General features: G+C 34.9%; 2 protein-coding genes across 2 annotated transcripts; both read right to left on the minus strand.

Annotated features, from left to right (window-relative positions):
* Positions 1 to 566: 566 nt before the first annotated feature.
* On the minus strand, positions 567 to 7,130 carry LOC129900374 (rab GTPase-activating protein 22-like). The gene is made up of 5 exons (XM_055975333.1): positions 6,436 to 7,130; positions 3,491 to 3,626; positions 2,869 to 2,918; positions 2,307 to 2,360; positions 567 to 2,129 (listed from the first exon to the last, which is right to left on the minus strand). The coding sequence occupies exons 1-5, from the start codon at positions 6,609 to 6,611 to the stop codon at positions 899 to 901; spliced, it is 1,647 nt and encodes a 548-aa protein (XP_055831308.1). The 5' UTR covers positions 6,612 to 7,130; the 3' UTR covers positions 567 to 898.
* Positions 7,131 to 9,764: 2,634 nt separating this feature from the next.
* On the minus strand, positions 9,765 to 11,725 carry LOC129899996 (zinc finger BED domain-containing protein RICESLEEPER 2-like). Its single transcript, XM_055974984.1, has 2 exons — positions 11,440 to 11,725; positions 9,765 to 10,396 (listed from the first exon to the last, which is right to left on the minus strand). Exons 1-2 carry the CDS (start codon positions 11,723 to 11,725, stop codon positions 9,765 to 9,767), a joined length of 918 nt encoding a protein of 305 aa, XP_055830959.1.
* Between the last annotated feature and the right edge of the window lie 16,187 nt (positions 11,726 to 27,912).

Raw genomic sequence — 27,912 nt, forward strand, 5'->3', positions numbered from 1 at the left:
ACATTGAAAATTGAGGTTGAAGATACAATCAAAAGTTGTTGAGAGAGAGTTGAAAATGGAGAATCTCGCCAAGGTGGAGATTTGCTAAAATTGATAAAATTCTAGTTGAATTAATGTGAAGATTTGGTAGGAAGATAATTCTTCTTTGGTATAAAAAGTCAAGATAGGAAATTTGTAGTTGAAATATTGCTAAACTATTAAATGGTTTCACAAGATAAACCTAGACATTTTAACCCATAGTAATGTCATGGATGACATCAAGAGGAAGATTTCATTCCTATAAATAAGTAGCTCTTAATTCATTTGTAACACACCTCTCATTAGCTTTCTCATTTTCTAAGACATTTGATCTTCTTTCTCTCTTGTAGTATTTCACTTGTATTCTTTTGGAGTGAAATAAATATTAGTTGGTTGTGTCTAAGAATTAAGAAAAAAAATAAACTTTTGCGAATCTCGTAAATTTCTGATGTTCTTTTTTTTGTTGTCTTATTTACTATTTTTTTAGCTATCTTTAGATATAGCAATTGTGATTTTCATCACTCTCTATATATTCGGCTTCTGCAACAATAACTTTTACTCTATAAGCATTAAAAATGAAAACTTAAAAGATATATATTGAGCATGGTAGAACAGTCTGGAACACAGGCTTTCTAATAATGGCTACACTGAAATCGAGCAAATAGCAGTGCCTGTACTCGGCAGTGTGGCGAGTTATAGATAATCCCGATCTCTGACCCAAAAAGAGCAGCAGCAGCAATGTTTTCACTATTCAGGTAGAAAGTTCTTCCTCACCACAAAAACATGAAGACTTCTTGAGCACTGACTCACTAATGTTGAATTTAGCAAAGAGAATAAATTAGTGGTATAAAATCTTGGAAAGGCATAATATGAAAGGTGTCTATATCTTGTCATGGAGAGTGACCACCAAATCATGGGCATCATCTAGTAGCTTCCATACATCAAGATGACCAGCCATGTTATTGCACTCCCTTAAAATTTCATCCATGCTACTATACTTCTCAGTGATTTGTTTCCTCCTCTGTAATACAGATGCTGCAATTGCATAAAGCAAAAGATCATCTGTTGGTGGGGCACGCTGCCTAATCCTACTCCATGCAGACTTCCCAATCCCAGCCCTAATAGCGGCCTGATCTGCCCACATTACCTCCCATAAGCAGAGTGTTTGTTCAAAAGTCAATTCCCTCCTGAAGAGCACTACCACCATCCTGTACACAAAAAAGCAATCCTCTGCTTGGAGCTTCTCTAAGTGCCTATAGAGATGTGAATCCTTATGTTTGATAATCTTAGAAATAATTTTTAGTTGCCTCCTAATTCCAACCTCATCAAGCCTGAAGTTATGTCGAGCCTTCTTCATGAAACCAACGAAGCACCAAAAAGCTTCATGGTCCTCTGTCATCACAGTAATTATTGGTGAAAGCAAATCACTCATTCCCTGGCAATAGCCAATTTCAGGGTCATAAAGCGCATAGGCCTCAAGGATGGCAACTAACCGAGCAGCATGGAAGATCCTTGAGGGCTCTAGGTGATCATAGTCCTTCAATCCAACAGCCTGCGCTGAGCAGCGTGCCCGGCCATCTGATACTACTCCAGCCTGAGGTGTGGAATATGCTATCCATTCTTCATTAGCACGAACTGCATCAACCCGAATTATTCGTTGCCATGTAGCAAAATCTTCTGCATTGCAGGGCTCCGGCTGGACTTCTGTCTTTGAAGGAGAAGAGTCCTCCTTGGAATGCACTTCGGCTGTATCATACATGCTTCTCATAGAGAGGAAACTATGACTCACATCATGATCTGCAGAGGAATCAGAATCGGACGACTCAGAGTCAGAGACATCATTTGGCTCCATGGCTCGTTTGGAACTAGAAAATTCATCCAACATTATATTGCCGTGCTTGTCTGAATCCTCAACAAATGGGCTCCTGTCCCCACTAGAGAGAGATTCCAGGGCACTGACAACATCTTCATAATCGGGGAAATCCATCCCTTCCATGAGATTTCCACTGTCTCCGTTGTCTCTAGTTCCTCCCGTCACTTTCATTTTAAAGGTTTCACTATTGTGTCTCAGTAGTTGGCAGCACTTCCTCCGAAGTGTCGCATATTCCTTTCTGCATTCACATATTTATGCACCATTAAGGAGTATGAACTATGAGAGTCAAAAAATAAATTGGAACTACTAATAATAGAAAGGTGATTATGACTTGTCAACTGAAAAGCAGAGATTAAAAAGATTTTCATATATAACACCTTTGTCAAGGTGGAGCCGATGATTTTGGAAGCATTACCTGTTCTTTTTTCTTATAGTATCTCTTTCTTTTTTGGAACTGTCCAATTCATAGCTGCAGAGACACAAGGAATAATTATCAGCCCTGACCCAAGCCTTCACCAGCATAAAAATTGACACATTAAGTAATTAGACAACCGCAGACCCTCCAAAAACATTGCCTGCCCATCACTCCACCAACATAAGAAACAAAGAACCCACTAAATCACCAATGAACGAATTTATTTTCAGACTTAGTGACCAGACAACCCTAACAGAACAGATCAATAGAAAACAGGGACCCTACAATATATAAAAACAGGTTCATAAGAGGATACATTTAAAAGATCCAGTAGAATAACTACAGTACTGGTCTCACTCATTATGGAACGAATTAATTCACAGACCTGGAAGAAAGTTTAATGTCATCTATCTGGACAATGGAATTCCATCATCTCCCTTGGAAAGTTCAGCAAATTAAATTGGCACACAAAAGTGAAAGCGGAAAGGGGGAAGTAGTGTGCGGAATGAATCAAATTTCAATCTTAATAATGGTAACTAGTACGAGAGGATGAAAAACTTACACCCCAAGGAGAAAAGGCCAAACTTCCGCCCTGATGCTAGGATCAACTCCCTGCATAAGAGAGGCTAAGTACAGTAAACAAAACCACCATTTTGCTTCCCTTCCCTTTCACACTTTCAAACAAACATTAAGGGGTCATTTGATAGAGTGTATTAGAAGAAATAATGCATGCATTAGCTTTGTGTATTAGTAGTACTTTGTTTGGTACACTTTTTCAACATATATATAATTAATGCTTGCATTGGTTACACACTCTATTGTGTATTAAAGAGTGTGTTACTAATACATGAAAATCCATGATATTAGTAATGCAAGGGGATTTACATGTATTAGCATGGTTAAAGACCCAATTGCCTCTCATAACATTTTTTTACATCTTTTCCACCATATTTGTGAAGGGTATCATTGTAAATACAAATTTTTAAAAAAAATTATGCAATGCATGTTATTTTTAATACATTAAACCAAACAATACGTAAGAAATAATGCAAGCATTACTAATACACTCTATTTAGCATTATTCTTTACACCCTACCAAACGACCCCTAAAAGTTTTAATATGTAAAATTAATGAATACATGGAAAACGCAATTCTCAAAAATTATCAAGGTGCAGGAACTCACTCCGCTTCGAACTTTCTTTAGAAATTTAACTCCTCCATTACGAAGTTTTCCATCGGGTGTAAAAAAGCTTCTCCACCGCAGGGGTGCAAGGACATGTTTTCTCTTTCTACGAGACCATGGTGATTTGAGATGAGCTCTGAAATGAAACAACCATAATTAAACATTTTGGTAAGTGACAGCTACAGGTAAAGGTAACTACATTAGCAGACCAAATTACCATCTAATAAAACAGACATTCAGCATCACTAAAAATTTCCCAACTTCAACAATCCAGCAATAAAAAGGAAAAACATAAAGGTGACACGGAAAAATTGTTCACCAGTGCTAACACAGATCCAAAGGAAATTCAAGGACCACAAATTCACAATCATTACATCTGATAAGCTTATACAAATTATTTTCTCATCTTCTCGGTGCATTATTTGAAGTAAGGGATACCCAACCCAAAAATGAAGATTAACATTATCAGAATTAATTACAAAATAAGTAAGATGCCTAAGGAATAAGCAAGCTCTACAAAATTAAATTATGCAGACTTGAAATTTATCTGACAAAAGTTTGAGTTGTGGTACACCGGTGATTAGCAGATTAGCCCAATTCCGCCTTTATCCACATAGCCGAGCAACTGAGTATGAAAAAGATCAACTTGAGAATATTACAAAGATTTACAGATACAATCCATTTCAACAATTTTATCCAGAAGCTGAGGCTGAACAAGTTGAAAATAGAGGAGTAGCAGGAAACAAAGGGCTCAACAATGATGTATTCGATTAATTTACTGAGCTTATACATAGGGACAACTTAACCTCTCAGTATGCTTCTGCATAGGTATTATCTTTGACTGGTGTGATTTTACAATTAGTAGATGTCCGTCTATTTTTTTCCAGAAATAGACTAGAATAAATGACATAGTCTATATCCTGTATCAATCATAGGATCACTCTATACAACAACAACATACCCAGTGAAATCCCACATGTGGAGTCTGGGGAGGGTACACAGACCATACCCCTATCTTATGGAGATAAGGAGACTGCTTCCGGAGGACCCTCAGCTCGAGTATAACATATCAAAATAATGAAAAAAAAGAAAACGACAGTGGAGAAACAAAGCAACTAATAATGAAACAGTAACAACTACAAAATAATGTGATAACCTAAACACAGTCAACAACAAGTAATGGTGGAATTAAAAGCAAAACACTATAAGAAAATGGCTAAACCCCTCGATAATATGGAGTTGCACCATGTCTTGTCTAATCACCTCTCTCCAATACTTTTTCAACCTATCTCTACCTCTCCTCGTACCCGCTATATCCAACCTCTTGCACCTCCTCACTGGGCATTTGCGCATCTCTTTTTCACATGTCCAAACCATCTTAGTCTTGCTTCCCTCATCTTGTCCACTACGGAGGTCACTCCCACCTTGTCCCGAATATACTCATTCCTAATCTTATCGCTCTTATTGTGCCCACACATCCATCTCAACATCCTCATTTCCGCGACTTGTATCTTCTGAACATAGGAGTTCTTTTGACTGGCCAACACTTCGCCCCATACAATTTATGAATAGGTCAATTCTCTGTGACCTCCCACCGTTCACGTCATAAATCTTTTAAATCAAATATCCTAGCACAAGCATTGCAATTATCTCCAAATAAAATTTGGCAAAAGATTCTTTTTTTTCCGTAAACCATCATTTACTTGATTCCATGGAACTTTGTGAAAACAGATTCACAGTATCTTAACAACCAACTATAAGGGACAATTTTGCAGGTAACATTATAAGAGGGGATAAGCAATCTTCTGTCTGAAACGGCAAGGTAAGAAGTTTAGTCATGCAGTTCAAACAACAGAGGCCAACAAGCCATTACTGGCAGATCATTCTAGTTTGCTTTGTATGCCTAAGTACTTGGGATTTATGCCAGTATAGATTGGAAATAAGAACATTTATGCCTTTATCCTAAAGCATCAGATTCGGCTAAACGCTTACCAAATGGTACCTCACGCGAAAAGAAACAGTCCAAGAAGATCCCATAAATAACAAATCAGAGAAATAAAAAGTGCTTCATAAGGTAGAATCACCTCTCAATTCCGAAAGAGCCTATTTAATCCAGAGGAAATGAAAAAAAGGGCAATCAGTATACCAAGTAATTATCCTCGCGATGCCTAAAAGGATTGGAAGTACAAAAGTGGTCTCAAAAAGAAACTAGAACCTACCAAGAAGCAAGAATAACATGAGAGCATCCACAAAAAGAATTTCAAAAATCAACAGCAAATAGTACCATGTTTTGTATTCTTTTGCCACTGAATTAACCTCAGAAGCGAATAGTACTATGATTTTCTGAACTTAAAAATTGTACAGTCAGTCCTGGTTGCATCACCCAAAGAGGAGAAAAGGAAAAACAAGATAGCAGCAAGAGGCCAAAAAGCTATTAGCCTTCATATTTTTTTGTCAGATAAATAAGCTAAAATATATAGACTACAGCCAGCAAACAATCAAATAAAAAACTATCACCACCTTATCACAACTTAAAACAATTGAAATAGAGATTAAATGTAAATTAGCAACCTTTGATATATATCAAGATGTAGCATTATGACCTGTTCAAACCAAAATCCTAAGAAGATACCCAAATTGAAAACAAATACAACAATCACGAAAATCAAAATTACAGACAAAGATAATCAATCTATCGACTAACACTACATACATATAGAGGACACGTGGATTGAGCAAATAATTTGGAAGAATATCCAACTTTTACACTTTGAAATAGCCTAGGCAAAACAAAATAAAATAAACAAAGAGCACAAGATCGAGATCTGAGAGTAATACACTAAATTTAACTGAAATGCTAGCTCAATCGAGAAACTACTGTGATAGGTATAACTGAGAAGCAGATCGAAGAATAACTGAGAAAGTGAAAGAGAAGAAAGACTCACCGATCAGATGAAGAACAGTAAGCTGGTGAAGAGGACGAAACAACAAATAGAACTGATCTCAAATGAATCCACGAGGATGAAGATGACGCCGCCACCGTCGACGACGATGGTGAAGATGAAGACGGTGAAGGTAAATTTGAAGACGACGAAGTCTGACTTCGTTTGAGAGCTTTCATTTACAAACAAATTACTATACTCTTTGAAAAAATTTCAATGAGTAAGAAAAACGTAAAAACTGTGATAAGGCAATTTCCTTTTAGCTTTGAAAAATTCAGCCGGTTATTTTTGAATTTTTTAAAGTAGATAACGGCGGCCAAGGCCGTGAAAGCAAAAAGTACTAATCCGGCATTTGAAAGGTGGTGGTTCACCGAGAAACCACCGCTGCTGCTGCTGCTTCCGCCGTCAATTGAATCAACAAAATTAGGAGGAAAAGAAAAGGCAGGTAAGAGAATAATGAGGAATGTCGATTATGCCCTTTTCCACCATAACTCACAACAAAAACTGAAACGTTTTTTGTCTTGGTTTAACTGTTTTTTGTTATAGATTTAGCTTTCATTAAAGATTTGTGTTTGTTTTTGTCTCTTGTTGAAGAGTGATGAGAGAGGGGACCTAAAAAGAGTCTCCTAACGGTGCATTTTTTACTCTATCTTACCACTGGGAAAGAGAGAGAGTGCACGCCGGATCTCAGAGAGTAAAGTGCCACTATTGTGCCTAACACTTTTTTATTGTGTTATTTTAATAAATATAATAGTTGAATAAATTATATTATTTTTTATTATTATATAAAGGGAAGTTTGGTGCATTAAAATTTTCGGTGTAATTTTATCAATTATTATATAATATCATATATTAAAATTTTAAATGATAAATTTATAAAAAAAATATATGATATGAAATAGAGTCATTATGGAATGAAAAAATAATAACGTCATCACATTAAAAGAATTGTTACATAAAATAAAATGAAACTTTTTATCTTTATCTAAAATGAATTTACCAAGGTGTAGGCCATCACTCTTTTGGCACGGATGTGACGTTCGAACAAGCCCAATTTCATGTTACTCTTCCTTTCATTTTAGAAGTATCATTTTACTAACTTAATTGACATTTTCGTGACCAGAATACTTATTTTACATATTTAATTTAAATTAGACAAATAAATTAGAATAGAGAAAGTATATTTTTTTAGTTTGTTACTGTGTAATACTTATTATGTTAGTGCATTTTTCTTAATTTTAATTTTTTTAATTGTATTCCTATAATATAAACAGAGAAATATTAAGATATATTTATATGCACAACTTTTATATTGGTAAAAGTATGTGGGAGTGAAGACTAAGGGGTCGTTTGGTGGAGTGTCTAAAAATATAGTGTATAACTAATATAAGATGAAAAAGTGTACCAAATAAGGTATTATAAATATACAAAATTAATGCGCGCATTATTATTATTAGGGAAAAGGGCCTAGAATACCCTTAATATATTGAAAATGACTTAAAAATATCATCTTTCTATTTTTTAGTCTAAAAATACCTTTCACTTGTTGCACAATAAATTCTATATTTTATTTACGTTAGGCTTAAACATTTAAATTTAAATATTTTGGGATGAGCTAATATTAAGAATTCGAATAAATAAAAAATTATTATCTTTTAAAATAAATAAAAGAATTAACTAATTAGTAAAATATTTAATTCAATTAAATTTGGGTTGAGAGTATTTTTAGATTAAAATGTCTTAGTAGGGATATCTTTGAACCATAAACGATGAAGGATATTTTTAGACGAGTTGTAATAATAGCTCTCAAAGGTATAACTTTCTCGATGACATTATCTGATAGTATTGTCGGAAATTGCTCAATAGTCTCTTTTGCTTACTATTAGGGGTGTTCATGGTCCGGTTTGACTCAGTTTTTGGCTAAAACTAAACCAAATCAATTAAGATAATTTTTTTTAATATTCAAACCAAACCAAACCAAATCATTATAGTATAAATTTTATCGATTTCGGTTTTATCAATTTTATCGGTTTTATCCGTTTGATTTATTTTTTACGAGTTGAAATAATATATTTTATAATGCAAAAAAATTGACAAACTTATTTACTACCTTCATAATGCAAATCAATAGAATTTCAAAATAACTGTCATTAATCTTCAAAGATACCTGAACTCGTTCAGAGATAGTGAGGACAGAAGAAAAGTATATAAGTTAAATAATTTACCATCTAAAATCCAAGTTAGAGCTATAAGAGAGAAGCAAATATGGTTTCAATAATAACAAACTTGAATATGTCCTAACCGAAACTATGTCTGATGTTCTTGTAAAGAATATAAGCTAAAATGATAAGCTCTAAAAAGGATAAAATATCAGCAACATAAATCCATAAGTTGGTGGATTGTTCAACTCCTACGGTCCATGAAGGAAATGACTTCAAAAATAAAGAATTGACAGCCTATTTTGACTATCCAAGTTCGATACCGAATCTGAGAAGAGGAACTACTAGAACAAAAAGAAGTCCTTCAAAAAGCATCATTTTTTTCACTATTACATGAAGTAATTGAAGCATTTCAGCCGTGGCCAATAGAAAACTTGTTACTTTACCTTTCTCCAAGATGAAACTATTTGAAAGAAAATTGAAAGCACGGATCAACATAGCAGTATATGCAAAAATAGCCTCAAAAGAAATTACAAAATTTCCACCACGAGGAAGATAACATCTACTTCATAGTAGTACAACCTCCACAACAACAAAATTAAGAAGGCTAGCCTATAAAAGGTTAATTATATACATTATTTTTTCATTAATCAAGTTGAGAAAAATAACAAGGTTTTTAAACAGTCCTCCGAATGATCAACATTCAACACAAAAGAACCATATACCCAACTGTCACCAAATAAAGATCACTTAATTGCTTGCATAAAAGTGTGATTAAATACACAAAATAAGTCAATAACATAATCCAAAAGTACTTCAGGTGAAGCAGCAACAAAAACCTGAAAATTAACTATCAAAGAGCAAAACAGTTGCACTACGAATTTCAATTGCAACATCCAAACTAATCAATGCTCAAGGTTGTGCTAGCATATTCTGAAAAAAGAAATAAGAAAGTTTAACAAAGTAGACGTTAAAACTTTTGAAAATATAAAAGACATATTCATAAAGAGTTAAATGTGTAAATTTACCTTTTTCAACTATCTCAAGTTTCTGAATTTCTTCTAAAAGTTCTTCAAGCTTGCATTCTTTGGAAGTTGATCTTAACCATTTTTGAGTACAAATAAGAATTTCTACTATTTTTGGAGATAAAGAACTTCGATAAGAGTCAAGAATTCAATCACCGGTGCTAAAAGCTGATTCAGAAGCAACAGTAGAAATAGGAATAGAAAGAACATCTCTTGCCATCCTAGAAATAATTGGATATCTAGCCGAAGAAACTTTCCACCAAGCCAAAATATCTAACTCTTTGGTCTTTTCCAAATCATCTACCAAGTACTTCTCAAGTTCTGATTTATTTTCAGTATTGTCTTCATCTGCCAAATATTTCTCCCATTGTGATTGCCACATCTCGTCACTATGCATGATATCAATTTCATCATTCAAGCTTGTTTGACCATCAATTGTATCAATATGAGTCCCACAAAAAGAATTTATGTAGTAATCATACAAGTGACTCAAAGTATCCATCACCTTTTTTGATTTTTCGACTCCCACCAAACAACCATAAGAGTTTTTAAACAGATATTCCACATATTTCAACTTGTATCGAGGATTCAAAACAACAATGAATAATAACTTGTTCATACTTTTAAAAGTACCCCAGTAGTTGTTAAATTTAAGCTCCATCTTTTTAGCCATGCCACTCAAAATAGAATCTTCACTACGAACATATTTGCAAATTATCTTTTGAAGATTAAAGATCTCTTGGAAGGAACATATGAAGTTCCTGAGAATTTCAAAGTTACCTAGTAGAAAATCTCAAGGAACTTAATAAAAACTTTAACATTCTTCCAATCATCTATCGATGGATGCCCTCCCACATCATTTGTTTCTAAACAATACTTGAGGTACTTGTGATCATCATCATACATTCTTGAAAATGCCCTTTCAAATTTTATAGTTGTATCTACCATCATATATGTGGAGTTCCACCTAGTCTCAATATCTAAAGTGAAAAGACTATGAGTGTCAATCTTAACCTTCTCAACAAATGACTTAAAGGAATCAAACCTTCCAGCTGAGGACTTAACATATTTGATAACATTTTTTACCTAAGAAATAGACTTATTTTGTTCACCGAGTCTTTCTTTCACGATTAAATTTAGAATATGAGCATTACATCTAACATGTAAGAACTCATTTCCTAAGATGCCTCCTTTTTAATCCTCAATTCTTCTCTTCAAGTGTTTAATTGTAGAATCATTAGCAGTTGCATTATCTAAGGTCACCGTGAATATGTTATCAATTTCCCAATCAAATAAGCATGCCTTAATCCCCTTAGCAATTGTTTCACCCTTATGATCTGATGTTTGAAAAAAGTTGAGAATTTTCTTTTTCAGATTTCACTTATCATCTATCCAATGGGCAGTGACAACCATATAAGTTAGATTTTGAAGTGATGTCCACGTATCACTAATAACACATACACGTTGATTATGAATAAGCTTTTTAAGCTTTTCTATCTCTTCTTTATATATTTTCAAGCATTGTCTAGAAACAGTCAAGCGAGAAGGTAATTGAAAATTACACAAAGCAACTGCCATTAATCTCCTAAAACCTTCCCCTTTAACAACTTTAAAAGGTTGTTCGTCAATAATGACAAACTAAGCAATGGATCTCCTAATCTCATTAACGTTAATCACAACCTTTTCTATAATATATGTACTATATGCTTGTTCCCCTTTTTTAACTATCTTGATTCTTGATTGATTTCTGTCAATAATTCTAAAACAGGAATTAGGACAAACCTCATTTAAATGTCTCCATAGTGTTGAGGTCCCATTCGTACTTTCAGAAGCAAAGTTACTAGTACAGTAGTTACATTTTGCCTTTATCTTACCCCATTTATCAAGATATTCAGTATAGTATTTCCAAACGCCGGATGTTCTTCTATCACTACTCACAAGGCTACGATCATGGTCGCAAAGAGTTGTTTGTTTCCACTTTTTAGCATGATTAGGAGTAATATCACGAGTTTTATCACCATCAAGCTCAGGTTCCAGCAAAGTAGTTGGAGATACTTTGTTGGTTACCTCCACTGGCTCCACCTCTTTTTGAGTAGTTGTAGTTTCCATTTGAAAAAAAGTATCCAAAAATCTAAATAAATAGAGAAATCCAAAATCATTAGATAAAAACTAAATCAACAAAAAAACCTAAATCAATGGAGAAAATCTAAAATAACAGAGAAATAAAATATAAAAATATATAGATTCTGGCAACATTCAAATTTTTCGTTTAGACTCTTCCCCGGTCTCCTTCGGTTGGACTCTTTCTTCGGGATAGGTTAGATCTTTCCTTTCCTTTCTTTCTTGAACTGCTTATTGGTGTCCCTTACCATATTGTTACTATCATTGCTTTATCAATTGCTTACTGTTCTTGCTTTCTGCCTATTAGTTTGTGCGTGTTATCTCCATTCTACATCTTATATTGTCAAGTACTATCTCGTTGCTTGTATTCTCTAGACTAATTGGTTCTCAGTTTATCACTTTGTATTTCATATCTTTTAGTGGCTTTGACATCTGCATCTGCATTTGTTTGTATTATTTAACTGCTACTGTAGTTATATCTATTCTTTGATCAAATAGTTGTAGTTACATTTTGCTGACTTTATATCTTTGAATAATTCATTCGTTCATACGTATTTTCGTGGCTTTGAATAGTGATGGTAGACTAGGATCATGTTCTCGCTCGGGGACGAGGACAGGAATGAGAGTAAAGAGGGATAAATGGGTGAAAGGAACGTCTAGACTGAGAGTAGGTTGTTAGAACATTGGGACGTTGACGGAAAAATCCATAGAACTAGTTAAGATTCTAAAGAAGAGGAAGATTAATATAGCTTATGTCTAAGAGACCAAATGGGTAGGTTCTAAAGCAAAGGAGGTAGACGGATATAATCTTTGGTTCTCTGATAGATCGAAATATAGGAATGGGATAGGCATTTTAGTCTACAATAATTTAATGGATCAGGTGGTGGAGTTTAGAAGAGTCACTGATAGGATGATGTCGATTAAGGTGGTCGTTGAAGAGATCACGTTGAACATTATTAGTGCTTATGCGCCGTAAGCGGGCTTAGACGAGGAGGATAAGAGGCATTTTGGGAGGATTTGGACGAGTTAGTGGGAGGTATACCACCTACTAAGAAGCTTTTCGTGGGAGGGATTTAAATGGACACATCGAATCTATTTTGGGAGGGTATGCTGATGTGCATGGAGGCTTTGGCTTCGAGGACAGAAATGGAGGAGGAGTTTCACTATTGGATTTTGCAAGAGCTTTTGGGCTGGTGATAGCCAATTCGAGTTTCCCAAAGAAGAAAGACCACTTGGTAACCTTCCATAGTTCGGTGGCTAAGACTCAGATAGATTTTTTACTCCTTAGAAAAGATGATAAAGGTCTGTGCAAAGATTGTAAGGTTATAGCGATTTCCAACCTTACGACTCGACATAAGCTCTTGATGATGGATTTAGGGATCAAGATGACGAGGAAGAAAAAGGTCAGGGATGACCGACCTAGGATCAGATGAGGGAGTTTAAACACGGCTAGCGCCCTGGATATGGGAGAGAAATTAAAGAATATAGGGGTCTGGGATAGTAGTGGGATGCAAACAGTACGTGGGATAGGATGGCTAGTTGTATTAGGGTTGTAGTAAGGGAAGTGTTGGGAGTCTCGATAGGTAGTCGTAGTCGGCATCGAGGGGACTAGTGGGGAAGGGAGAAGTGTAAGGGAAGATAGAAGCAAAGAAGATGGCGTATGCAAAGTTGATAGAAAGAAAAGATGAGGTGGAGGAGTGGGCGAATAGGGAACTTTACAAAATAGTGAGGAAAGAGACAAAGTCGGCGGTTTCGATGGCAAAAACAACAACTTTTGAATGCCTCTATGCTGAACTACAAGAGAAAAACGGGGATAGGAAATTTTTCAGGCTAGCCAGGATACGGGAAGAAGGGCACGTGATGTGGATCAAGTAAAGTGCATTAAGGATGAGCATGGAAAAGTCTTGGTAGAGGAGACCCTCATTAAACAGAGATGATAGTTATACTTCTATAAACTCTTGAATGAAGAAAGAGACAGGGAGATTGTGTTGGGAGATTTGCAATATATAGGGAGGCATCATGATTTTCGGTGTTGCAGGAGTATTACGGTTGAAGAGGTTAAGAGCGTTGTGCATAGGATGCACTAGGGAAGAGCGATCGGATCTGATGAGATTCTTGGGGAGTTTTGGAAGAGTGCGAGCTCAGTAGGTTTAGAGTTGCTGACCAGGTTATTTAATGTCATTTTTAAGATGACAACGATGTCTGAAGAATGGAGGTCAAGCATAATGATCCGTTTATACAAAAACAAGAGGGATATCCAGAGCTGCAATAACTATAGAGGTATCAAGTTTTTAAGCCATACTATAAAAGTATGGGAAAGAGTGGTAGAGATGAGGAGACTGGTGGAGAAGTATAGGGAGAGGAAGAGGGACTTGCATATGGTATTCATCGACCTAAAAAAAACTTATGATAAAGTTCCATGAGAGATACTATGGAGATGTTTGAAGGCTAAAGGTGTACTTGTGGCGTACATTAGGATAATAAAGGACATGTATAAGGGTGCCAAAACCAGGGTAAGGATAGTAGGAGGGGTCTCAGAGCACTTCTCAATTATGATGGGGTTGTATCAATGTTCAGTTCTTAGTCCATTCCTATTTACCTTGGTGATGGATGGACTGATGCGATAAATTTAAGGTGAGGTGTCGTGATGTATGCTTTTTGCGGATGATATAGTCTTGATCGATGAGACTCGTAGCGGAGTTAATGCTAAGCTGGAGGATTGGAGACATACCTTAGAGTCTAAAGGGTTTAAGCTGAGTAGGACCAAGACAGAGTACTTAGAGTGCAAGTTCAATGAGATACCTCAGGAGGATGTCGCGGAAGTTAGACTTGGTGACCAGGCCATCCAAAAGAAAAGTAGTTTCAAGTACGTTGGGTCTATCATGCAAGGCAGCGTGGAGATTGACAATGATGTCGCACATCGTATTGGGGGCAGGGTGGATGAAATGGAGGCTCACTTCCAGTATGCTATATGACAAGAAGGTGCCATCACAACTAAAGAGCAAGTTCTACAAAGTGGTGGTTAGACCGGCTATGTTATATGGGGCGGAGTGTTGGCCAGTTAAGGTCTCTCATATTCAAAAAATAAAAGTTGCCAAGATGAGAATGTTGAGATGGATATGTGGGCATACCAGGAGCGACAAATTATAAATGAGGATATCCAAGATAAGGTAGGAGTGGCCTCGGTGGAAGACAAGATGCGGAAAATGCAACTGAGATGGTTTGGGCATGTGAAGAGGAGAGACACAGATGCCCTAGTGCGGAGGTATGATAGGTTGGCCATGAATGGTTTCAGAAGAGGTAGGGGTAGGCCAAAGAAATATTGGGGAGAGGTGACTATACAGGACAGGCGCAGTTACAGCTTATCGAGAATATGACCTTAGATAGAAGGGTGTGGAGGACCTATATTAGGGTAGAAGACTAGTACATAGTCTCGTTATTGTTCTATATTAGTAAGCGCATTAACGCACTATAATTTCTTGTGCTCTAATTTCTTTTATTATCTATTACTTTCTGTACTTTTATTAATCTATCGCTTTCATTATTTCCTTTGCCTTATCGCTCTGAACTTCTCAGTTTTATCTAACCTTTTTTATGCTTTTATTAAGCCGAGGATCTTCCAAAAGCATCCGTCCTACCTTGGTAAGAGTAAGGTCTGCGTACACTTTTTCTCTTCCCAAACCCCACGTTGTGAAATTTCACTAGATTGTTGTTGCTGTTGTATACAAGATGAAAGACGAGAGAATTAATTCATTCAAGTAAAATTTCAAAGACACAAAAATAATTACACAAACAAAGAGTAGGGAACATACAAAAAGTAACCACAAAAGTAAAAGGAAGAAAGAGTTATAGACTTACAGGGATTAAAACTTCTTGCACTCAATTGTTATCGTAAGAAACTATGAGCAGAATAGAGGTCTACAGGGTTTGAGAGGAAATAAGAGGGAACTGAAAATATAACGAGGAAAAAAAATATTTATGCTAACTATTCAGTAAGGAATTTTTATTTTACTTTAAACGTAAATGGGCTTGGGGAACCTGGACTAGACTTTTTTCTTGGAATGGTCCTAAATTATGAAGAAGTTAAAAAATAGATAAAGTTTAATAAACATATATAAATATATATAATATTTTAAATATGTACATATTTATCGGTTTGGTTCGGTTTAGTTCAGTTTTCTTTATGGGTAACACCAAACCAAATCAAATATTATCGATTTTTAAAAATCTAAAACCAAACCAAATTGAGCCAAATTTTAGTTTATTAAATCATTTTGACTTGGTTTATCAGTTCGGATCGGTTGTTCGGTCTCATCCAAACACGCCTACTTATTATTACACAATTTACTATTCTGGTTGATATATTTTTTTCAATTTTCTTATTATCAAGTCATTAAGCATTAAAGAATCGATATTTAGTCTATACAATTTGTTTGCCCTTGAATTTACAAATTGCCAATTTAGGGATAAATAATTTGACTCTCATTATGGGAACAAGGCAATTTTAGTATTGTTATATACATATTATTAGTTCTTTGCTAACTTGCTCTATTTTATTTTGTAAGAAAATTCTCATTATGTGTGAAGTTCCACAAAACAATCAATTTAGGAAACCAAAGGAATGATGTGGTGCCAGAATTAAATTTTAGTTAGAAACGACACTGATGATCAAAGAAACACAATCACATTTGAATTACGGTATCATTATGAGGGGCTTGAAACACACACAACATTATTTAGGGTTAAGACTATAAATATATCCCTTTCCCTCACTCATAAATTATTTATTTATTTTTTACAAAAAGAACTTTGCATGGATGGTAACATCCATCACCTTCAATTATGAGGTTGTCGATTCGAGTCATGAAGAAAGCAAAATGAATGAATTCTCCTAAAAATGAGTAAAAGAGAGGCATCTGATTTTCATCAAAAGTACAACATTATGCTCATAGTTGTAGCACACGCAAGATCTCAAGCAATTACTTTTTTCTTTGACGTTGTCTGAAAGATTCAAAATTTCTCAATAAGATCTATTTAAGTGTTGAAAAATCCTATCCATCCACGTTAACCATGAGTGGTGGCGGGTAAATTAATCATTATTATGCTTGGTCTAATTGCGGAAATAATATCATGTACTAATTGTTAAAAAGTAATTATGAATGTCTCTTTCAATCCTATTCTACTTTTCCCCTACCCATATTTTTTTGTCTTCCTAACTATTGCTATAAATATGTCATATTCTGCAATGTAAAAAAACACACGAAAAATACAAACACAAATATTCTCTTCTACTTCTCTCTTTTATTAATCTCTCTTCCTTATTTTGCTATGTTCGTTTATTTTTAAAATACATTGTCAGCACGAGCCTCCATTGTTTTGAACTATATTTTTAAGAAGGTAACAAAAGGGGTAAAAAATTTATTTTCTTAAAATGTCTAATATCTCAAAACTTGAATTTGTTGCTCTTGATATTTCTGGAAAAAGCTACTCATCATGGGCATTAGATGCCGAAATACATCTAGAATCAATGGGTCTGACAGACAATATCAAAGATGACAATATGACATTTAGTCAAGACCACATCAAAGCCATGATATTTCTCCGCCACCATCTTAACGAGGGGTTAAAATTATAATATCTCACATTAAAAGACCCCCTTAAATAGTGAAAAAAATTAAAAGAAATATATGACCACCTGAAGTTGGTCATACATCCACAAACATATCATGATTGGCTAAATCTGAGATTAATGGATTTCAAAAATATAATTGAATATAATTCTGCCTTGTTTGAAATTATAACTCAGTTAAATTTATGCGGAGAAGAAATCCCTGAGCAAGATAAACTTGAAAAGACATACTCTACATTTCCACCCGCGAATATGCTCCTACTGCAGCAATATCGCGAAAAGAATTTTCAAAAGTATTCTGAATTACTTTCTCACCTTCTGATTGTTGAACACCACAACGAATTGCTAATGAAAAATCATGATAGTCGGTCCGTTGGTTATTTTCCACTCTCTGAAGTGAATCAGACAAATTATAACCAACGAGAAAGAGGTCATGGCTCCAGTCGTGGTCATGGTCAAAGAAGAAATTATAATCATGATCCTCGGCTAGCACCAAAAAATGATCGACAGTACAAAAAAAAGAGTGGAAAGCCAAAAGTTTTACCAAAAAAAATTCAGAAAGTATATGTCATAGATGTGGAGGTATGAGGCACTGGTGACGGACTTATCGGTCATCAAAACGTCTGGTTCAGCTATATAAGGCATCCTTGAAGAGGACAGAAAATAATCTAGAGACAAATTTTATCTCTCAAGATAATATTAAGCCTATGCATCTAAATATAGCTGATTTCTTTAATTTTTCAGAAGATAATATGAATATTGATAAGCCTAATAATATTTAAATAATTTTCTTTTTATTTATGTGTGTGTACTAAATGATATTTTTAGTCCATGTAAATAAATAAAATTTATGTAATGAGCCATGTATTAATTATAATATTTAGTTTATTTGTTTTGAAGAAAAATATAAATATGCCTCAAATTTTATTTGGATCAATGATCAATCACGGGAATATTTGTGTAATTGATACTGGAATAATTCATGTTATTTTTAAAGACGAAAAATATGTTACTAAGTTGCTTAGAAGAAAAGCAAATATTACTACAATTTCTGGTATTTCAAAAATGATTGAAGGCTCTGGAATAGCTATTATATTTCTACCTAAGAGGACAAAGATTGTTATAAATGATGCACTATTCTCTTCTAAATCCCCAAGAAACTTGTTAAGTTTTAAAGATATCTGCAGAAATGAATATCGCGTTGAGACACTAAATGAAATGAATACTGAATATGTTGTTATAACTAAGAGTGTCTCGGGCAAGAAATATATTTTGGAAAAATTACCGGCCTTGTTGTCTGGCCTATATTATGCAAAAATTAGTGCAATTGAAGTACATTTGATCGTAAATCAGAAGTGTATTGATCTAAACATATTTGTGCTATGGCATGACCGAATAGGTCAACCTGGATCAATAATGATGAGACGAATCCTTAAAAATTCAACTGGACATCCGTTATAAAACTAGAAGATTCTTACGAATGATGAATTTTCATGTGTTGCTTGTTATCAAGGCAAATTAATTGACAGACCATCGACCCTGAAGGTTGGCATCGAATCCCCTGGCTTTTTAGAGCGTATACATGAAAATATATGTGGACATATTCATCCACCTAGTGGATTGTTTAGATATTTTATGGTCCAAATAAATGCATCATCTAGATGGTCTCATATGTGCCTCTTATCATCTCACAACCTAGCGTTTGCAAAGTTGTTAGCACAAATAATAAGATTAAGGACGCAATTCCCAAATTATCCAATTAAGACTATTCGCCTTGATAATACTGGAGAATTTACATCCCAAGCTTTTGATGATTATTGCTTATCAATTGGGATACAAATTGAACATCCTATTGCTCATGTTCATACTCAAAATGGCATTCCCGAGTCATTTAATAAGTGTTTATAATTGATAGTCATACCTCTACTAATAAAAACAAAATTGTCATTTACTATTTGTGATCATGCTATCTTACATGCAGCAGCACTTGTACGTCTCAAACCGACACATTATAATAAATACTCTTCATCATAATTAGTATTTAGCCAAATATAGCCCATCTATGAATTTTTTATTGTGCGGTATACGTGCTTGTAGAACCACCACAACGTACAAAAATAGGACCTCAATGAAGGTTGGGCATCTATGTTGGGTTTGTCTCACCTTCCATAATTCGATACCTTGAACCGTTGACTAGAGACTTATTCTCTGCTCGATTTGTAAATTGTCGATTTGATGAAATAACTTTTTCCACAATTAGGGGGAGAGAAAAGGAACCCAAAAAAGAAATTGCATGCAAAGTTTCATTACTATCTCATTTTGATCCACGTACCCGCACTTGTGAGTAGGAGGTTCAGAAAATCATCCACTTACAAAAAATAGAAAATCAAATGCCAGATGCATTTACTGATTTGTAACGGATAACTAAATCACATATCCTTGCAGTGAATATGCCTATCTGGATTGATGTCCTAAAAGGACTATCTACTAGTATCATAACTTTTGAATCCCAAACACGCCTAGAGCGTGGTAGACCATTGGGTTCAAAGGATAAAAATTCAAGAAAGAGAAGCGTGAGGAATAATAAAAATGATACATGACTTTGTCCACCATTCTGCCTATACTGAGAAAATCTTAAAATGATTTTACATAGACAAAGCACATCCATTAAGTACTCCAATGGTTGTTCGATCACTTGAAGTGAAAAAGATGCATTTCGACCTCCAGAAGAGGATGAAGAACTTCTTGGTCCTAAAGTACCATATATCAGTGCAACCAGACTGTTATACCCCGTACTTTCGCACCTTGGAACATTGTCTTAAGCCTCTTGAAAAGTGCCATGTGATCTAGATTATCTACCACGCTATCAAATAACTCTAAGTAAAGGAGAATGAGATACCCCATAATAGGGAAGATGAGAAATAGGGTTATAAGAATTCAGAAGGAGTTGGAGGTCGATTAATGAGTCGTAAGACTTGATTTATTTGCGTAAGCTACCAACTTGGATGTCTTACATAGTTAAACTACTTGAGTGCATATTGAGCTTATGTAGTAAGGATTACATAGGTTCTTAAAATGAGATGAGATTATGAACCCACGAAAGAGGAATAAGGAGAAGTGGCACCTACTTGAAACAAGTAGGTGATGCACCTACTTGGACCAAGTAGGTGACACACCTACTTGGGGTGGGCCCCGCTTCCATGTGGTAGCATATGAGTGACCACATGGATGAGTTGGCTCCTAGGGGGATGCTACGTGTCACCTCCTAAGGAGGTATATATATATGTATTTCATGTTGTACATAGTTCATTCTTTAGCATTTAGAACAAAAAAAGAAAGAAAAATCTAGAGACTAAGAGAGAGGCAGCCACGGATTTGGACAAAATAAGATAAGCCCTTCGATTTCATTCCATAAATTAATTATCTACGGTGTATTACGATGGAATTAAGGTGTTAATAACATAAATATTTTATTTGGAGCAGCAGCAAAAGGATAACGAACAACCACCATATTTTTAGCCGCATTTTGATGAGGTAAGGTTCTACCTTTTGAGTTGGAGTTAATTCTATTGTTATGGAGTATGTTACATGTGTTAAATGAGGCTGAAAGTAGGAAAATTGCACAAGTATACTTGACGTAAGAAACAAACTAAATTGGGGCCGTTCTAGTTAAATTGAAGTTGAGTCGTGTTGCGATTGTGATGTTGTGGTTGGAGATGGTTTAATTGTGTGTTACAGGACTGGAACATGGTGTAAAAGGGGTGTGGGTTCTTCTGGTTGCAACCACATAATCCTCCGGTTCGTGTAGTTAAAGGTTTTACGAAATAGAGATAGAAAACCTTATTTTGATATCGTGGTTTTGGGCGAGTTGTTTGGAACTTGTACTGCATCGTATGATAGTAATTCAATGTTATATATCTGTTGGTTGTTGTTGTTAACATGGCTACTAAGGTTTGGAGGTTAAAACAGAAGTTTGGATAGGGCAAGTTATAGGGGAAGTGCTGTCCGATTTCCGTTAACTTCTTAACTAACTTATAAACTAGTCGAGAAAGGCGAACAAGGAAATGGTTCCTATGGATACTTGAATACAAATGTAGGAATTGGAGAGTCGAAGGTTATTAACATGTGTATTATTTTCATGTTAAATAGGTTCAGAGGACGACAACGCAAACGTGGTTATGAGTAACCCATAAGAGGTATGTAAAGCTTATCTCTTATTTTCTCTTGGCATGTCTTAGCCATAAGGGATTGGTATATGTACTTTGGGGATAATTCCATTCATAGAACCCTGAGTATGGTTCATAAATATTATTCACTTCTTGATGTTAGAATTCCTGCGATAGTTGAGTTATTGTCTTGTAAGCCTTTTACGTGATGAAAAATAGTATACGTGAACCCTATCCCTTCCTTCTCTTAAAATAGCTTAATGTAAGTAGAACGATGTATGATATGAGTTAGAGGTAATTCCATTTATAGGTTCCGGATATAACTCATGACTTGTACTCACTTTTGAATGGTAAGGGTCTTAAAGTAGTTGAACTACGACCCTCGAGCCTTCTATATGCTGAATAGTGATTGAATGTGTAAGCTCCTATACCTAGAGGCTCTTGGAAATACTTTATGATAATATTTGAGGGATGTTTGATATGTTACCAAGTTTTATGTGTACGTATATACATTATTATATGATATACGGATCAGGTCGTCGTACCTCAATATTATTATATAATATACGGATCAGGCCGTCGTACCTCTGCATTATTATATGAGGCACAGATCGGGCTATCGTTTCTCGGCATTATTATTTGATATGTGGATTAGGCCCTCGTTCCTCGACGTTTACTTGCTATACCCATGAATCGGGTTGTACGTTACACAATGCTAATGGTACATATGTGCTTATGATGACAGAATGATGTAGTTATTACACCGAGTCCCCGAACGGGCCGATTCCAATACGTGATGATAGTATGTATGACTTTATTTTATAAGATGCAAGTATGGTAGATGGCTAAATGTTTTACTTGCCCCCTGCATCTCTATTTCAACAATAATTTTTTATAATATTTTATGCTTACATACTCAGTACATATGTCGTACTAACCCCCTCCTTTCGAGGGGGAATGCGTTTCATGCCCGCAGGTACAGACACAAGTTTTGGGAGTCCGCCAGCTTAGGATTCCGCTCAGCTAAATTGGAAGAAGCTCAATTGTATTGGAGCCTAATTTTTGGTGCTGATCCTTGGTGTATATATTTGCTTTCATTTATTCAAAGGTACGGCGGGGGACTTGTCTCGCCATATGTTATCGTCACTACTCTTATAGGTCTGTAGACATGGGAGTGGGTTGTGTATATATATGTGCTCAATCGTGTCTGTATGATTTATATTTAGGATGTTCCCTTTGTTGTGGCAGCCTTGTCGGCTCGCGTGTATGTATATAATGGGACGACCCCACATGCTATATAGCCTCACCGTCTTAGGTATTATGCTGCCTAAATGATAAGTTGTAGCCTCTCAAGAGATAGGTTGGGCCAATACGCAATCATGCGACAGATTTACTTATAGTTAACAGGGGTATATGTGAGTATCCATTTTGGACACCCGTCATGACCTACAGGGTGGGGTCGTGGCACAGATCTGATATAATATTTTCTGTTAATTTGCTAGCCAGGTATAGTTCATCTCTGACGTAAAGGCATTGGAACGTTATCAAATATATTTTGCGATGCCGAAAGGGTACTATTGATATGAGTTTGTTTTATACTAACATAGGTTGTGCAGACCTTATTGGTTATATAGATGCAAGTTATTTGTCAGACCAACATAAAACTCGATCTTAAACAGGCTATTTATTTACTCACGAAGGAAGTGTTATATCAGGCGATCTACAAAGCAGTCTATTGTTGCTACTTCTTCAAATCATGCTGAAATAATCTCAATTCATGAAGAAAGTAGAGAATGTGTGTGGTTGAGATCGATGATATAGTTCATGAAACAAAGATGCGGCCTGGAAAAAGATGTCAAAGTACCTACAGTTATATTCAAAGACAATATTGCGTGTATAGCTCAATTGAAAGGTGGCTTCATAAAAGGATACCGAACGAAATATATTTCACCAAAATTATTCTTCACACATAATCTTCAGAAGAATGGTGATATTGATATACAACAAGTTCGTTCAAGTGATAATCTTGCAGATTTATTCACAAAGGCATTACCAACATAAACTTTTGAGAAGCTAAGATATAAGATTGGAATGCGTCGTCTCAAAAATATCAAATGAAATTTTCATTAGTGGGAGTAAAATACGCACTGCACTCTTTTTTCCTTAATCAAGGTTTTGTCCCACTGCATTTTCCTGGTAAGACTTTTAATGAGGCAGCACTCAAGGCGTATTACCAGATATGTGTACTCTTTTTCCATTACTAAGCTTTTTTCCACTTGATTTTTTCTAGTAAGATTTTAACAAGGCACAAGATATATGGTTGTTCAAAATAACTATGTATATTTGTCCTTTCACTAAAAAAATTTCTTTTCATGGACATCCAAGAAGGAGTATTAAAAAATAATTGTGGATGTCACTTGCAATCCTATTCTACTTTCCCCTACCCACATTCTTTTGTCTTCCTAACTATGGCTATAAATATGTCATATTCTGTAATGTAAAAAAACGCACGGAAGAATACAAAGACAAATATTTCTCTTCTGCTTCTCTCTTTTATTAATCTTTCTTCCTTATTTTGATAACTTAGTTTATTTTTAAAAAGTAATATATTTTAAATTAATTTGACTATTTTTGGTTGACTTAAGTCCTAACGATTGAAAAGAAAATGAAAAATAAATGGCAACATACCAATTACGACTTTTTCATCAGTCCTCCCTAAAGTTGATTGTGCTTATGACAAATTATCACTTGGCTTCAAGAAATAAAAAAGGAAACAATGATGTGAAAAATTAGGTAGTTGTTTTAAAACAAACTAACTTAGTAAAATAAGAAGTAGAGAGTAGGAGGAAGATAAAGGAGCAGAAGAGTAATGTTTCAAATCTGTATTTTTTCCCTTATATTTCACAAGAAAGAGGCTATATTTATAGCCATAAAATGAGTAAAAACCAAGTGGGCAACTTGCCCACTTTTAAGTGGGGCCCACTTGGAAAATAACATCCATAATATAAAACTTCCCCTTGAATTTCTATATAAAAGAAAAATTCTAGTGAAGGATATAAATATATATATAGTTATTTTCAATATCCATAGATGTTATGCCTCATTAAAAACCTTACTAGGAAAAACTAAGTGAGAAAAAGTCTATTGAAGGAAAATAAGTACACATATCTGGTAATACGTCTTGAGTGCTGCCTCATTAAGAATCTTACCAAGAAAACCCAATGGGACAAAACCTTGGTTAAGAGAAAAAGAGTGCAGCACGTATTTTTACTCCTCCTGATGAAAACTTCATTTGATATTTTAGAAATGACGTACTCTAATTTTATATCTTAGCTTCTCAAAAGTTGATGTTGGTAATGCCTTTGTGAATAAATCTGCAAGATTATCACTCGAAATGAACTTGTTGTTCATCAATATCACCATTCTTATGGAGATCATGCGTGAAGAATAATTTTGGTAAAATATGTTTCATTCTGTCTCCTTTTATGAAGCCACCTTTCAATTAAGTTATGCATGCAACATTGTCTTCGAATATAACTGTAGGTACTTTGACATCATTTTCCAGGCTGCATCTTTCTTTGATGAACTGTATCATCGATCTCAATCACACACATTCTCTACTTGCTTCATGAATTGCTATTATTTCAACATAATTTGATGAAGTAGCAACAATAGACTGCTTTGTAGATTGCCATGATATAGCAGTTCCTCCGTGTGTAAATAGATAGCCTCTTTGAGATCAACATTTATATGGGTCTGATAAATAACCTGCATCTGCATAACCAATAAGTTTTGCACAACCTTTGTTAGTATAAAACAAACTCATATCAATAGTACCTTTTAGGGATCGCAAAATATATTTGATACTGTTCCAATGTCTTCGCATTGGGGATGAACTATACCTTGCCAGCAAATTAACAGAAAATTTTATTTCAGGCTTGGTTGCGTTAGCAAGGTACATAAGTGCACCAATAGCACTGAGATATGGTACTTCAGGACCAAGAAGTTCTTCATCCTCTTCTGGAGGTCGAAATAGATCCTTTTCCACTTCAAGTGATCGAATAACCATTGGAGTACTTAATGGATGTGCTCTGTCCATGTAAAATTGTTTTAAGATTTTCTTAGTGTAGGCAGATTGGTGGACAAAGACTCCGTCTGCTAAATGTTTAATTTGCAGACCAAGATAAAATTTTGTCTTTCCAACATCTTTCATCTCAAATTCTTTCTTTAGATATTCAATCGCCTTTTGGACCTCTTTAGGGATTCCAATGATATTTATGTCAACAACATAAACGATGAGTATAACAAACTCTGATTCTGTTTTCTTAATAAAAACACATGGATAAATGACATCATTTATATAACTTTCATTTATCAAGTACTCACTAAGGCGATTATACCACATGCGCCCTGATTGTTTCAGACCATATAATGATCTTTGCAATTTCATTGAGTACATCTCTCGAGGCTTAGTACATGCTTCAGGCAATTTTAATTCTTGTGGGATTTTCATGTAAATTTCATTATTAAGTGAACCATAGAGGCAAGTTGTAACTACATCTATTAGATGTATTTTAAAATTTTTATGTATAGCTAGACTGATGAGATATCGAAATGTTATTTTATCCATAACAGGTGAATATGTTTCTTCATAGTTGACCTCAGATCTTTGTGAGGATCCTTGTGTAACAAGGCATGCCTGTATCTTACAATTTCATTTCTCTTATTTTGTTTTCGCAAAAAAAACTATTTATATCGAACTGGTTTTACACCTTCAGGGGTTTGGTCTACAGGTCCAAAAACCTCACGTTTAGAAAGTGAGTCTAATTCTAATTGAATTGCCTTTTGCCATTCTGGCCAATCACATCTACGTTGATATTTTTCAACGAATTTCTTCATTTACTTGAGTCTCGGGTTCACTAATTTCTTTAGGAATTCAGGATTACTCAAATCTTGACCTTCATCAGGAGGTTCTTGTGTAATATCATCTTTATTATTCCTCACGCTTCTCTTTCTAGGCTTTTTATCTTTTGAACCCAATGGTCTACCACGCTTCAGGCGTCTTTGGGATTCAGAAGCTATTATACTAGTAGATGGTCATTTTGGGACATCAATTCGTATAGGCATATTCACTGCAGTATATGTGATTTAGTTATCTATTTTAAATTAGTAAATGCATCTGCAATTGATTTGCTATTTTATGTAAGTTGATGATCTTCTGGACCTCCTGCTCACATGTGCAGTTATGTAGATCAAAATAAGATAGTGATAAAATTTTCCATGCAATTTCTCTTGCGGTTTCCTTTTTCTCTTTGTCTTATAGCGGGAAAGTTGTTTCATCAAATCGACAATCTGCAAATCGAGTAGTGAATAAGTCTCCAGTCAAGTTCAAGGTATCAGATTATGGAAGGTGAGTCAAACCAACATAGATTCGCAATCTTCATTGAGGGCCCATATTTTACGTTATGGTGGTTATACAGGCACATATACCACACAACCAAAAATTTGTAGATGGGCTATATTTGGCTCATGACCAAATACTAATTTTAATAGAGAATATTTATTATAATGTGTCGGTCTGAGATGTATAAGTGCTGGTACATATAAGATAGCATGACCCCATACTGTAATTGACAATTTTATTTTCATTAGTAGAGGTTTGGCTATCAATTGTAGGCGCTTAATAAATGACTCTGCAAGGCCATTTTGAGTATAAACATAAGCAACATGATGTTTAATTTTTTCCTAACTAATAAACAATAATCATCAAAAGCTTGGGATGTAAATTCTCCAGCATTATGAAGGCGAATGACCTTAATTAGATAATCTGGGAATTGCTCCCTTAATCTTATTATTTGTGCTAACGACTTTGCAAATATCAGGTTGCGAGATGATAAGAGGCACACATGAGACCATCTAGATGATGAATCTATTAGGACCATAAAATATCTAAATAATCTATTAGGTAGATGAATAGGTCCATATATATCTCTATGTATACGCTCTAAAAAGCCAAGAGATTCGATGCCAACCTTCAGGATCGATGGTCTGGTAATTAATTTGCCTTGATAACAAGCAACACATGAAAATTCATCATTAGTGAGAATCTTTTGATTCATTAATAGATGTACATTTGAATTTTCAAGGATTTATCTCATCATTATTGATCTAGGATGACCTATTCGATTATGCCATAGCACAAATGTATTTAGATCAGTAAACTTCTAGTTTACGATCATATATGATTCAATTGCACTAATATTTGCATAATATAGGCCAGACGACAAAATTGGTAATTTTTCCAAAATATATTTCTAGCCTAAGACACTCTTGGTTATATCAAAATATTCAGTATTCATTTTATTTAGTGTCTCAACATT

Source organism: Solanum dulcamara, chromosome 8 (assembly GCF_947179165.1).
Source record: "Solanum dulcamara chromosome 8, daSolDulc1.2, whole genome shotgun sequence".
In the NCBI taxonomy this organism is placed as follows: domain Eukaryota; kingdom Viridiplantae; phylum Streptophyta; class Magnoliopsida; order Solanales; family Solanaceae; genus Solanum; species Solanum dulcamara.

What these genes read in the sequence shown, in the direction of transcription:
- LOC129900374 (XM_055975333.1), bottom strand. Translation starts at nt 6,611, where the DNA reads ATGAAAGCTCTCAAACGAAGTCAGACTTCGTCGTCTTCAAATTTACCT. An exon ending in TACTGTTCTTCATCTGATCG is followed by an intron (nt 3,627 to 6,435) that starts GTGAGTCTTTCT and finishes GTTTCATTTCAG; the next exon opens with AGCTCATCTCAAATCACCAT. An exon ending in TGGCCTTTTCTCCTTGGGGT is followed by an intron (nt 2,361 to 2,868) that starts GTAAGTTTTTCA and finishes GTGTCTCTGCAG; the next exon opens with CTATGAATTGGACAGTTCCA.
- LOC129899996 (XM_055974984.1), bottom strand. Translation starts at nt 11,725, where the DNA reads ATGGAAACTACAACTACTCAAAAAGAGGTGGAGCCAGTGGAGGTAACC. An exon ending in TAGTAACTTTGCTTCTGAAA is followed by an intron (nt 10,397 to 11,439) that starts GTACGAATGGGA and finishes ATTTTCTACTAG; the next exon opens with GTAACTTTGAAATTCTCAGG.